At 44.5% G+C, this 14,851-nt stretch overlaps 1 protein-coding gene across 1 annotated transcript in view; it reads right to left on the bottom strand.

The window, feature by feature from the left end:
• The window catches only part of LOC148517356 (multifunctional protein ADE2-like), a 69,629-nt gene that overhangs the window by 54,212 nt on the left and 566 nt on the right, over positions 1-14,851 (bottom strand). The window contains exons 2-6 of the mRNA XM_088478738.1: positions 12,488-12,934; positions 5,400-5,471; positions 4,269-4,331; positions 3,746-4,147; positions 648-722 (exon numbers count right to left, since the gene is read on the bottom strand). Coding sequence (XP_088334864.1) covers positions 648-722; positions 3,746-4,147; positions 4,269-4,331; positions 5,400-5,471; positions 12,488-12,934 — 1,059 coding nt within the window. The remainder of the gene's footprint in view (positions 1-647; positions 723-3,745; positions 4,148-4,268; positions 4,332-5,399; positions 5,472-12,487; positions 12,935-14,851) is intronic.

Genomic DNA, 14,851 nt, shown 5'->3' with positions numbered 1-14,851 from the left:
TATATATGCCCATCATATGCTATATTTGTTTTTCATATCTACGTCTGCTCAATTGTTATATATCCTGATTTTCTTTCTATTCTCTGTATTTGTTTTGTATGTATGTTAAAAAATGTCAATAAAAATTTGAATAAAAAAAAAAACGTATCCCTGGATTGAGGTATTGATGGAGAGCTGCATATATTAGAAACATACTCTCTGCGCTATAGCACATAATCAACCACCTCCCCATTTTACTGTTTCTCTAAATCTGTGAAAGTTGGATGGTTCCATCAATGGTTTTCATCTCTAAAACTGGGTACATAGGGGGCGATTGGATTCCTATCTCATGGTGCTCAAGAGTAACAATGTTAATTGTGGATGGCCAAACTGGAGAAGATCCAGCCATATGACTCCAGGCATGGCTGCGGCCCATTAGTGCTGTCTAAGATGACAGCGCAAACACAGGTCGGTAGCAATAATCCAACATCATATTCCGACAGCTGTTACCAATATGTCTGATAATCGCATAATCAATGTCTTATGGATTATTATTGGGCATCGCAGTTGTATTTGGGGCCCCTATGTAGTAATACCGGAGTATAGGCTGCAAAATCACAGACTCTGAACATCATTATGAAATGTAGATGATAAATCAAATATCTTACCACTGGAAGTAGGTTCTTGCTTTATGTTTGGCGTTTTCTGAGAAGTCTTTTCTTCTGGAAATTGTGCGAGATTATCTTTCAAACAGATAAATCACATTGATTAGTTTTATAGACATATACATCACTGATCTAATTACACATTTTGCTTTGTTTCCTTAAATCTGTAATTAAATTGTTTAAAAAGACCTCTTAGGGGCTGACTCAGAGATGTACGTTACTTCAATGTTATTGCGCATCTCCAGTGTTTTAAGATCTGCACATGAGCCGGAGCCGCACTGAGCACGTGCATATCTGGGTCTGCGATGCCGCTCACAGTGCCCCAAAAGCCGCAGCGTGACTGACATGTTTCTGGCATGTGTGGGCAGCGACGGCCAGACAGTGGCATGTTGGCCACATTTCCTAGACATGCCAGTGGCTGCGTCCTTGGCTCAGGCAGCGTGATTTCACTGTATACCCTGAGTAACCCGAGGGAGGGCTACTCAGATGTTCGATGTTCACGCAATTGAACCAATGGCAGCGGACAGAGAAGCGAGCAGGGGGCGATGTTTTACATAAGACTTCCTCCTCCAGGGGCTTTTGCATAATTTGGCACAGCCGATGCATATAGAGACGCAGCGGCCGTGTGAATGGCGTCCATCTCTGAATCAGGCCCTTAGTTATTAGATCCTCTTCACACCTAATGATCAGGTACAACATCTTTGTAATGTGCTAGTTACTGTGGGGCACAAATAGGAAATCATTACACTTTTTCAGCTTCAGAAATATGCACTTACAGAGGCTCTAAACTTATTAAGGTTTTATTTTTCCTTTGTATTTGTCAAATGTATATCAAGGGATGAATATAACTTGTAAAGCGGAATATAAATATACACTTACTCTTGTTACAGAACTTTACCTAATTTCTATGGTGGAACAAACACATATGATTACAGAGATCACCGTTTAGTAAAGTGCCATTGTTTTCCTTCTTGTCACAATAATCCCTTTAACCCTTCCCAAAAGCTCTTATGAAAATCCTATTGAATGGTCATAATCATCTTACAATACATTAGCGTGCATGTATGGACTAGTATCACTAGCAATGAATGTTATTGGTCCAGAAAAAAACAAATACATGACAGATTGCAGGCAAGAAGCTGGAAGACAAATCTCCTACAACTTACTACGGTGGCACAGCATAGCCTAAAGCTACGTCTCCAGTGTAACATTCCCTTATGACGAAATCAGTATGTAATACCGCCGGCCGCAAGGCCGGCAGATCGAATCCCGGCAGCGTCAGGCCGACAGAGGAAGAGATCCCGGCAGCGGCAGCCAGACAGCGCTGGAAATCCCGATCGTCCCCAAGTAAGTACTAACTAACCTAACCTACCCCCCTAACCCTAGCCCTCCCTTAGAGGTGCCTAACCCTAACCTCCCCCCCAAGTGCCTAAACCTAACCCCCCCCCTTCCCCGCTGCCTAAACCTAAGTCCCCCGGAGGTGCCTAACCCTAACCTCCCCCGGGCGTGCCTAACCCTAACCCCCCCCCCTTCCCCTAGCCTAACCCTAACCCTCCCGGGGGTGGTGCCGAACCCCAAGTCCCCCCTGGGAGCCCTAAACCTAACCCTCCCCCCCCCCCCGCGGCTGTCTGCTCGCGGCGCACGGCGTCCCTTCGATCGGGATGCCGGGTGCCGGTCTCCCGGTGTAGGGGTAATGACAGGAGTCTAGATTTTAGACGCCTGTCATTTAACCCTAGCCGGGATTGAGGAGTCGGGAAGCCGGCGGTCGGTATTGCGGCCGCCGGCATCCTACACGTATACCCTTATGACAGTGGGTGGAGGGATACAGTCTGCTGCCCCTTCTCCATACTATGAGACTAAGCCCCACTCCAATACATCTCTCACCAATATAGGCATTATCTGCAGACAGACTTCTAGCTTCTTCATTACTCACAGGTGACTCTGCAAGTACAACACTCTGAAACAAACAGGGAAAATGTGGGCAATCCATTAATTCTAGAACAGCAGGCTTGCTCCACAGTTAGTAAGACAAGGCTCCAAGAATACAGTTACTTATTATAGAAACAAAATAATAAACCTAACATTTAATGAAAAGCAACTACAACTGGTCAAATAGTCCCCTCTTTATTAACAATATTAAGATAAATACTTTTGATAAGAAGCCACACCTAGGGGTAGATTAGGTTTGTCAAAGCCGCCGATGATCTATAGCTTTGACCGGTAGTTTTAAAACGACAACAGAAATAAATGCTAAACTAGCCCGGTTTACAATTTTTTCTGATGCCGCTTTAAAGTAAACCCATCAGTCAAAGCTGCCGATCATCGGCAGCTTTGAAAAACACTGGGTTAGTAAATCGAGCCCATAAGCGCAAATTTTTATTTTTTTATATGCTGTAATGGAAACAGTCTGTATGCCGCTTGTTTGCGATACTTATGTTCCCAAATGCTATCTCTGAAGTGTCTATTGACACAAAAGTTATATTTTTACTATATATACGAATTAGGCAGCTATAAGGGGGCAAAGTGTGTTTGTGTACTTATGTTAGTATCGTAACAAGCAAAAAGGGGTATGGGTACTAATAGCAAATCTGGAATCACAATTCTGTAGTAAGTTTGTAAACCATGAAAATAAAGTTATGCAAATTAACAAAAAAATAATTAAAGTAATATCATATAAGTTAAAAAATAAATCTGCTATAAAAAAAATGAAACAACCATATCTTTCTCATAACATACTGAGCACATATAAGGCACATGAAAGGTTAGGCTGGGTACACACTAAACGATGTGTGTACCCAGCGATGTGACTGACGACTCCCCCGCCAATGGGCTGTCATATCGGGCAGCCGGTACACATTACACGATCTGGTGCCCGACCGCCCGAAATGTCAGCCCTTGCCGCATCCTGCGGCATGGGGTCATCAGTTGCGCTGCATGTAAGGCCGACCTGACGATGCGGCTGATGACCCCATGGGAGTGCGCACTGCGCAACATTGTGGGTACACATTGGACGATTTGACATTCCAATCTGTTTGAATTGGGCAAATTATTCAAAATATCGCTAAGTGTGTACCCAGCTTAAGACTGTAAATGGTCAGTACCTGTGACATGTGAACCATTACTGAGGTGTGTCCTGGGTACTGAAGATCCTAAATCCACAGAATCTGGTTGTGTTGGCTGCTCAGAGTCCTTCTTTTGTAAAATATCATCCAACACGTTGAAGAACTTCATGGTCCTGTTTGTGCAGCCAGACTCCATGGCCTTCTTACTGACAATGTACTCATGTTTCAGGTTCTTGTACTTGGTCCTGCACTGCCTCCAGTCTCGGTCTACCCCGAGTTTTTGCAGCAAGCTGGCGATATGTTCAAATATTTTCCGATTTCTCACAGTTCCTGCCAACGACTTTCTGATGTTTCCGTCAGACCAAACTCTTAGCAGTGCTTTGATCTCCCCATTCGTCCAGTGTTTTCCTGCTTCGGTAATTGTGGGCATTCTTGGTGGAGCTGCATTTAAATGAAATATAATTTGATACGTTATGATTATTACATATTGCAGGTCATTTCTTTTTATGTTGAAGAAAGATTATTTAATCACTGGGAGTAGCAATATTTGTGAGCGACTTACCTGCAAGAAGACATTGCTTTGCTTCCACTTTCAGTTCATCTCCTTGGGACATTGTCAATTTACCTGAAAAATAAAACATCAACATAAATCTCAGGTCAGACTCCTCTTATTGTGTATACAATAATTCCTGGCTCAGTACATCCTGTCACTGGTGCTTTACCATATTGCGATATGGGTATTTTGGAGCAACATCTGTGAGGTATAAAATATTTCAAAAATGTATTCTGTAATATTACTTATTATGTTGCCAACAGTCATTTATATAGTGCACAAAAATGACGCAGCGCTAGTACAAGGAATATTCAGTCAGTCACATCAGTCCCTGCCCCAGTGGAGGCTACAATCTCGGCCTGATTGTGAGGTGGACGCTTTTCCTTATTCTTGAAAATCCATACAACTACATGTGAAAGCCTAACCCGCCCAGTTTTTCCATCCATGCCATCATCATTAGTATCGGGACAGACACCTGCCCATGCTGGGTGCAAAAGATCCATCAGAAATAGTTGTCCCATCTCCATCTGACACTCCCATGAGACGGAACAGTTTGCACGGCCACCACCCAGAAACGCCCATTCCACTGATAGTGTTTTCAGCTGATGGATAGATCAATCCGCACGCTGTAGCAATCTCCATCCGTGTGCGTATGCCTGGATTGAAGCATGTGCAGTCGCTGTTTTTGGTCTGTGGTGCATGCTAAATTCTATGAGATCCGTCCGCATTCCCAATAACGTCCAACTAAGAATCATGCCTTCTATATTCCCTATCACATGGACGCACACACACTAGGATTCATTGTTTTGTCAGGAACCGATTAGCCTATGATTTTGGAGAACATACGTGTATAAATCTACCTGTATATCATGCCAGCATGTGCCTAGCGCAGAGGTTCCCAAACACGGTCCTCAAGGCACCCCAACAGTTCAGCTTTTAGAGATATCCATGGTTGAGCACAGGTGGCTAAATCAAATTGATTGAGGTACTAATTAAGTCACCTGTGATCAGCCATGGATATCACTAAAACCTGAACTGTTGGGGAGCCTTGAGGACCGCGTTTGGGAACCTCTGGCCTAGTGCAAAAGTTTTGATATATTGCTTGGCATTATATTTTAATACTTGATAAAAGTGATTTACCTGGTATGGCCACCCAGTGTCTAACAAGCTGAGGCTTTCCTGTGGCTGAATCTGATCCCTTGGATCTGTCACCTGTTAAAAGAAACATAACACTTATACAGTGACAGGTATACATCAGCCTAGAATTGATTCCACCATAAATAAGTAATGTAAGAATTGATACATTCCTCTCCCTTACAATTTTATCAACTAAACGTTATTTTGTATATATGAAGATAAAAGGCATTGTTCTGTGTGACCCTGAACTGCCACCTCAGTCTTATTAAACAGTAGGGAATGAGCCGTGGCCACTTCCTACATCTCTAGGACACGGCCATAAAGCTGCCCTTCAAGGTAATGTGGGACAAAAATCCCTCTCAGGCGGTTGTTCCATGTTATAGGCCCAGCTGAAAGCGTGGGGCTGTGTGAAGCTGTGGAGGGGCCTGTAAAGCTGGGTACACACGTCCAATAGATCACAACACGGTTCGGAACTATATATCGTACATATCATATAGAGATCTGTCGTCACCGCATAGTACATCTGCTGTGCTGCACATCAGATGGTGCGATGTGTTTTACGATGTGGTAGTGTGTACGCACAATGGCACATAATACAGGAGAAATTATCAACTGGATATAATTCCCCGTCATGATATATCGTGCCGTCGTTCGGAAGATTGCATAGTGTGTATACTCTGTATTGTATGTTCTGGGACTTAGTGACATTGGAATGCTGGCGCAACCGGTTTAAGTCGTGAAGATTGTAGTTTTTTTTACTAGACCTCCCACAGTGAATTTAAAGTGGTAAAAATGTTTTATTTGTTTTACAATGTTATAGTACTGGAAATGACGGAGCTGTTGCAGCTTGTATTCCCTGTGGCAGCAATAACGGGAAGGACTTGGACCAAGCAACTGGGAATGTAGCTTTGAGCAAGTCAGATGCACAAGAAGAAAAAATAAAGCAAAGTACAGCTTATTCCTGTGATGTCACTGCCCTGCCACTGTGTTTATATCCGCCAATCTGCAGTCTGTACAGAGCATTTCTGTTTTGTTTTTTAAATGTATTAATGAAATATAATTGTATATAGATATAGTCAATAGTGGTTTGTTTATGTGAATTATAGAAAAACCTCCTAAAATGCAGCATTGTGCAATAAATTGGACATAGGGCCTGACTCAGAGCCGGACGCTCTGACCAGAGCGCTCGCTCTGAATCAGGGCCCTCCTCCATGAAAATGGAGCGGCCTCCTGGCCGCTCGCATAGCTGTGGGTGACCACCCACAGCATATGCGAGCGGCCAAAAAGATGGCCATCGCGACCATCGGACTTGCGACGGAGACCCTGCGGTAGGGTCTCCCTGCCACAAGCCCTGGAGTGATTTTGGCTCTATCAGAGCCAAAATCACTCCCACTGACATCACTAGTGATGTCAGTGGGGCCGGCTTCAGGCGGTAGGCGTTCCCATGGGAACGCCTCCGTCTGGCAGGCACGCCCCCAGCACGCCCACAAAAGGGGGCGTGCTGTCAATCAACATCGACAGCACGCCCCCTTTGGTGCGAGACCCGGAGCTATGGGAAGTCCGTCGCTCCCCGGGTCTCGCGCATGCGCGCGACGGAGTTCTCTCCGTCGTGCGCATGCGCAGTGGGGAACATCGACCCACTTGCGAGCGTACTGCCGCTCACGAGTGGGTCTGAATGACCCCCATAGACCATAACCTGCTTAAGTGCCTTTTCTAAAAAACAAACCCATTGATTATGTATGACTCTGTTACGGGAGTCTGGATCTATGTTTGATTTCATCATCCATAATCTGCAACATACAGTAGTATAAACTGTGTTCTCTCAGGAGCATTATATATATATGTCAAATATATTTTTGCTTAACTACAATTGATACTGTAGTAATTATGTGAACAGACAGTGGCCCTCATTCAGAGGCGCTCGCAAAATGCGAGCGGTCGCTCTGAATGTGGGCGGCCGCTTGTGTTTTGAAGTGCGGCCTCCTGGTCGCTAGCTAAGCTGTGGGTTACCACCCACAGCATTAGCGACCGACCAGGTTGATGGTCGCGATGGTCAAGACCATCGCGACCATCGGGGCTTGCACCGAGACCCTAAGGTTGGGTCTCGGCAACCGCAAGCCCCAGGGAGCTTCCTGCTCTGATCAAGCAGGAAGCTCCCCACTGACATCACTGCTGATGTCAGTGCGGCCGCCCACAAAACGGCAGGTGTCCCTTAAGGAATGCCTCAGTTTGTGAAACCACCCCCCCGCCACGCCTACAAAACACCGCCACACCTAAAAAATGGGGCAAGCTGTCGATCGACAGCCGCCCCTTTTGTAGTGAGCTCTGGAGCGTGAGAATTTCTCTCTCGCTCTGGGGCTTGCGCACGCGCAGTGCGGCCGCTGCACGTGCGCAGGGCCTAAACATCGACCCGTTTGCAAGCGGGTCTGAATGAGGTCCAGTGTCTCTAGTATATTCAGTGCCTGATCCATAGTGAAGAACGGTAGTAGCACTTCTGGATATTATTAACACGATATATGGGTTAAGTATTATAAGATTGCAAAACCAACGCAGATGTATGCATCTCTATACTGTGACTTTTTTGGAATACATGTGTATGTACTTATATAGAACATCCAGGTTCTTGTACAATTTGTTATCATCCTTGTGATTGTCTATGGTTCTAACAGAGTACTAATTGACATATGGAGGAATATTGATGCTTAAAATAAGGGAATTACCCCACACTACAGTATATTTTATGCTCTTCGGTGGTTAGATGCAATTGTGTATTCATATAAGAGTATTATATTCACCGTTACACCACTTGAAATTGAAATGTATTTTTGTTCTGGGGGTAGACTCATCATCTTTAAAATTTGAGTCTAGATATGTAAATCCCTATCTTTTAATAGAATTAATAAAGATTACATTTTAATACATATTACCTTTACAACTCAACATTAAATAGTACTGTAGACAACGAGTGTCCCAGAATAGGAATTTCTTTTTAGCACTTTTGCTAAATTTGTATAGTTGTGAATATTTACTAACAGGAAGAGCACCACCAACGTATGTATATATATACTTGGATTATCTCAGTGATATCTATAAGCAAGTTGGTTTTTGATATATTGTTATTATTCAGTCCGCTGAGGGATCACTCTTGAATTTTTGTGGATGTATAAATGTTACAAGGTTTGTGGTGAGCTAATGCTCGGGTCCTCCTACTTACTAATCACAGGATTACAGTGCGGAACACTGCAGCGTCTTCTCCACCCTCCAAACCACTGTAATATAGATCAATTATGCCACTGTTCATCTTCTTGTGTTGAACAGTATCTGTGGCTGTAGAGATCAGTTTCCTGATCTCCAGCATCAGGGGTTCAATATCAACATAGAAGTGAGTACTCACAATCGGCCATTCCTTTTGCCCTGTCCGAAATGACAGGTATGACACCTGAAACCATGGAATTCTACTAATGCTTTACGGCTGTCCTTATCTAAACTGGCACAGATGTTACATCATTATACGTTTTAGCTCATGCATTTCTCTTTACGGTTATGGTACGCAATTAATGTTTTACTGCATTATATGTGGATTGTATCTTGAGTCTTAGAGTTAAAGTATTTAATTTTATATCAAGTTCCCTTTTAGCTTTAGTATAAGCAATGAGATGTGCATGCCTCCCACAGTGTGTACGCATAGGGGGCCTAATTCAGAGATGAACGCAATGCCTATTACATACGCAGATTGAGAGATTGTTTGCCATCGCGCATGCGTATAAGCCACATTGCCCGTGTGCTGCGATTGCATTGCGATTATGGACGTAGAAAGGAATACATCGCACAGTGAGTGACATGTCAGCATTTGGGGGGTGGTAACGGGGGTGGTCAGAAAAATGCAGGTGTATCTGTAGGCTAGAATGCCATTTTATAGGCATTCATAAATTAACCACTGCGATTGCATATGCAGCATGAGAGCCCCCTGCGAGAGCGGAGAGCACTCGAGTCTGCTGCAGGTCAGACCTGCCATAAGGGCAAGATGGCCACTCGATGTGCGTCGATGTTACCGATACTTATGCAGATATGCGTCGTCGCATGCAGATAAGAAGGCAACAGTGGACATCTTTATGCTCGTGATCTTTGCACACCATAGCATATTTACGCAGCTGCCTTACGTAGGAAAACGCAACTGCGATCGCATAAGCATCCATCAATCAATCAGGCCCAGAGTTGCAGTAACTATTGAGATGCACGGTAGCCAAAATATATTGGGAGTTCCTGGGCGGTGCTAACCAGACACACGGAGATGGTACGTCTTATGGGCGTTTTATGGGAGGGTCACATGGCAGGAAGAAGCATCAAGCAAGCTGAAATACCAAAGCAATCGTAATAAGGACCGGAATCCTCATGCGGTATCTACAATTATGTCGACTGTCTCTGATTCTCACAGATGGTGCTGACAATAAGTGATCCAATATACTGCCCCAGCAGCTTTCATACCCAATATATCATTACATTAAACAAGTGGCCTCATTTCTTCTGAATGGCCTAGAAATAGATCCTATCACTTGGCCCATATCTGTAAAGATTATTTCTTTGTTCTTTTATTATTTATTGAGATGTGTGTGTTAAGGGCCCGAGTCAGATGGACGCTACTGCTGCCGCAGCCGTGTGTTAAAATATGCAAAATGTTGCAGCCGCTGGGATTTGTATGGAGACACCCACTGGCGGCTTCGCAAATCCAAGCAGCTGAGTAGACAGACGCAGCATCGGTTGCAGATCAGTCGATGATCTACGGTTGCCCAGGAAGTGCGTCAGAAGTAGTTTTCCGGAACCTCTGTAACTGTGTACACAAATGCGCTCACAGGCTGAGACACGCCGCAGACACTGTGGCTGCACACCGGCGCTTGACTCACCACCCCCCGGTACCTCCCGCAAAGGGTCACTGACTGTCAATCACTATGCGTTCTCACTGTGTCTGCCGTCAGTAACCAAACTTGGAGCATGCACAGTGCAATAAAAATAATCGCTCAGCTCTGCAAACATCGGCATTGCGTCCAACTCGGGATCAGGCCCTAGGCCACCGTAATGCTTTACTTGTGCTTTATTGAACAATAGAGATAGACTTCTACAAGCCATACAAAAGAAAAAGGAAAGGACGGAGGGGAGAGACAACAGAGTGGCTCAGTAAAGGTGTAATTACTTCAGTTACACGAAGGGAAATGTCTGGCCTGATTTGAAGTAATAAACAATATGAAATAGGCTGTAAAGACTGATTTTCTTGCCGGGTCTGGAATTGACCATAAGAAGTGTATGAAGCATGAAAAATATGTAAACGTGTTGGGTCCCTGTCCCTAACCAAACGTCCTTTCCTGCATCCCGGGAAGGAAAGGTTACACAATAAGTGTGGAGCAGGCAAATTGCATGATTCTAAATTCAATCCATATTAAAAGGGGGCAGTGGCGGAACTAGCGGCGGGGCAGCCAGTGGCTTGCACTGGGGCCCACTGTGGTGCAGGTGCCCATAGCCACCGCTGCACCCACCGCTAGTGTCCCCCAGGCCCCACAAGTGTAGTGCAGAACGCAGTGAGAGCGGTCAGCACTACACAGTAACAAACACACTGCCACCAGCAGCGACGGTGTGTTTGTTATAGCAGCCGATGAGAGTCAGACAGACTCATTAGCTGTTGCATCCATTGAAGGAGCTGGCTGGAGCTCACTTGTGACCGCCACCTTCCGGCTCCCCCCACAGAGGGTGATGGGAGAGACGTCAGGACGTCTCTCCCATAGTGCAGAAGAGCGGGCCGGGAGGAGCGGACAGTGGCTGTTGCGGCAGGAGCGGGGATTCAGGTAAGTTGTGTTTCATTTGGGTTTTTTTTGTGTGTGTGTAAGGGGGTACGGGAACTGACATTGGCACAGCATAGGGGGGAAGGGCACTACTGGGGGCAATGCATTGGGGGGCTACTACTAGGGGCACTGCATTGGGGGGACCACTACCGGGGGCACTGCATAGGGGGGACCACTACCGGGGGCACTGCCTAGGGGGGACCACTACTGGGGGCACTGCCTAGGGGGGACCACTACTGGGGGCACTGCATAGGAGGGCCCAAAGCATATTCTTGCACCTGGGCCAACCACTCACTAGTTCCGCCATTGAAAGGGGGCATCCAAAACTAAGCACAAGGATGGCCAAGTACCACAGAATTGTAACTATGCCCATCTGAAGTAGGAGTATGGCTTGCCCAGGCCAGCTGATGAAGGGGACTCATGATAATAGAGGGAAGGGTGCAGGATGTCAGTTGCTCATCATTTCAAAGCAAATCTTCTTTCTGAGCTTGTATATCACAAACTTTGGTTTATAGGCCCTCATTCAGAGCCGCACGCTATTTGCGGTCGTTCGTTTAAAATCAAGGGGTGGCTATTTAAATGATCCGTACGCACATTGCAGTGTGTTCACACCTCTAAGTCTGAACGAACGAGCAAAACATACGCTCGTTTATTTGTTAAAAACGCCCCCTGGCCGCACGCATCCTACGTCATGTCCGCTATTTATTAGATTAATCGAGTACATCGACCAGCGTATGAACTGCTCGCTATTCTTGTGGTTGGTGTTTGCTACCACAAATTTGCGTGCAGTTCTGGCTATAAAATAACCCAGTGACGTGGTCAATGACGCTGCTGTTTTAAATATACACACCCATAAAACGCCCGTTTTGACCTTTAAGCACGCCTGCGTTCGGATCTCCACTCCCCATTTTCAAGCACCTTCCCCTGTTACCACCCACATACGCCTCCTACTGTCACTCAAAATAGCAGGCACTCGCTATATAGCGTACAAAGGATTTTCGGCCGCACTGACTGGTTCGCGCATGCGTACTAAAAAGCGTACGCATGCGCAGATGTGCAAACATCGCTCGGAACGAGCGTACTGCCGCTAACGAGCGGCTCTGAATGAGGGCCATAGTGTAAAGCATTTTGGGGGTTTATACAGTACATGTACAACCTGTCAGCTAGAATGTGCAATGTCACAGCGGGCATAGCTTGGGAGTAAAGAAGTATAAAGCCTCATCACATGAAGAGGTTTATGTCAAATGTAAAACAACTCACCTGCTGGACCGTCTGCAGGTACCTCAGGAGGAGCCGGCCTTATGCATGACACGTGTGACTGTTTATCAGTGTGATTCTTTCTGTGCCCGGCTGGTTTGCTGGATAGAATAGTCTCCAGTTCATTGAAATATTTCATGGTTTTACTCTTGTTCCCGGACTCATGAGCTTTCTTCACTACAACATACTCGTGCTTGAGGTTCTTATACTTTGTCCTGCACTGCCTCCAGTCTCTATCTATACCCGCTTGTTGCAGAAGCCGGGCAATGTGTTCAAATATCCTTTGGTTCCTGACGGTTCCTTTCAGCTGCCCTCTGATGTTCTTGTCAGACCAGATGTTGATAAGTGCTCGGGTCTCCCTGGCAGTCCAGTGTTTGCCAGCCTCGTTACACACAGGTGGGATTACCAGGCGATCATTAGCACCTCCATGCTTCTGATCAGCTAACATCGCTGGAAGAGAAGAACAATGGTCTCACTGTAACAACAGACCTAGCAAAATGCAACATATATATGATATGTCAAGTATAATTTATTTTAGTGAATAACTGGATGTGCTAATATTATGACATGTGTGCAACAGATGCAAAGGGAGCTGGCTGAAAAATATTTCACTTTACATTATACGTCCTGTAGCTCAGGCTATATGAAATAATGAAATTAGAAATTTAATGGAACTACATGAAAAGCCCAATGGTGGGCTAGGCTAGCCGGCTTAAGCTGCTGCCGTTGCCAAGGCTATGCTTTCATGAATGCAGGCTTCAGAGTAACGGCAGGGGAAACTGGTTGCGTTATAGTTTATTTTCTAAAATTTCATGTTTTGTAACCAACATTGGATTTTTAATAGTTCATATTCCTCTAATTTGCTTGTTGATAGAATGGATCCGTTTCAGCAATTGCACATATGAAATATTCCAATACTTGTGCTAATATTATTGTGGCATCTAGATCACTGTCCAATGTGGGTGGTTTTCTTAGCCTGAGTACACAGATGATATATTGTCCCATATATACCGATTTGAGGTGGATCAGAATGATCTATCGTCTAATGTATACCCGCGATTGCGTGCTCCTGTGTGCCATCAGCGCCGTTGTGTGACTGGCCGTGCAGTACGGGCAATCACACGATAACAATGCAGTGCAGTGCATAATAATGAAAGACAGAACAAGTGATTGTTCCATCTTTCTTTAAATCTTCAGGTGTGTACCAGGAATCTTGCATGGTACGGGGCGAAGGGTAATCGCTCTGACCATCGGCATTGTATTATTTCCATAGAAACAAGGAGAGGACGCTTATTATATCCTAGGGCTGCACAATCATAAACCGCTTTACACACTTATAGTAGTATGTAAATAGTTTCCGTTAATAAATCCTTATAAACAAATGAGAGATGAGCGAGACACTTACGATTCAAGTTACCCTCCTTAGCAGACTTTTTTTTAAATGGTAGGTAAATGTAGGTAAATTTAGATCCTAAATGATGTATACCCTCTTTCACTCGCCTTATGAGTTTTAGATGTCCCTCTTGATGAGTATTATGTTGTAAATTACAGTCATACAAGCTTCACTGTCTTTTGGGAAGCTTTGTCCCACAAAAAATAAGACACTATAATTTCTCTACACTCTGATCTCGTCTTATTACATCACTCATGGGCCATGGAATTGGAGCACTTCCGCATTTTTTAAGCATTTCCGCTATTTCCACTATTCACCAATGGGATAATGGAGAAGATAACGCAATTATCTTTTCCATTAATTCCCATATCGCAGAGTATCGCATTGTAGGGATCAGCCATTGCGCTCTACCGTGCTAAATCTTTATAGAACGCCATCTCAGAACGCAACCGCTGTCCCTGCATAAAGAAATGCTGAATAGCAGCCTTAAAATTTAATAATTGATAAAAAAAAATTGTGACGACATTGCCCGATAATATTCGGGGCAACATCGTCACTGTAGCTGAATAGAGCCCTTAGGGGGGTATTTAATCAAAGCTGGGAGAGAGATAGAATTTTGGAAAAAATTTAAATTACCAACCAATCAGCTCCTAACAACCATTTTATAAACACAGCCTGCAAAATGTAAATTGGAAGCCGACTGGTTAGTACTTTATTGCTCACAATTTTATATCTCTCCCAGCTTTGATAAATACCCCCTTGAGTCTTAGGGAAATGTTATGTGCTCTGTGTGAGTTTTTCAGATTACATTCCCCAAACTAAGCAAAACAATAGTAATATTTCACCTGCTCTAAACAAAGTTCTCCTCAACCCTCCACAAATAAAAGTGCCATCACAGAAATAAGAATTATATTTTATTGGTTTTTTTTGCTGTGCCAAAAAAAAATAAATTCGTCTGCAGTACCACATTCCGA

Source organism: Taudactylus pleione, unplaced genomic scaffold (genome assembly GCF_031769625.1).
Source record: "Taudactylus pleione unplaced genomic scaffold, aTauple2 ptg000218l, whole genome shotgun sequence".
Lineage (NCBI taxonomy): Eukaryota > Metazoa > Chordata > Amphibia > Anura > Myobatrachidae > Taudactylus > Taudactylus pleione.
This window is presented reverse-complemented; position numbering and strand designations above follow the sequence as displayed.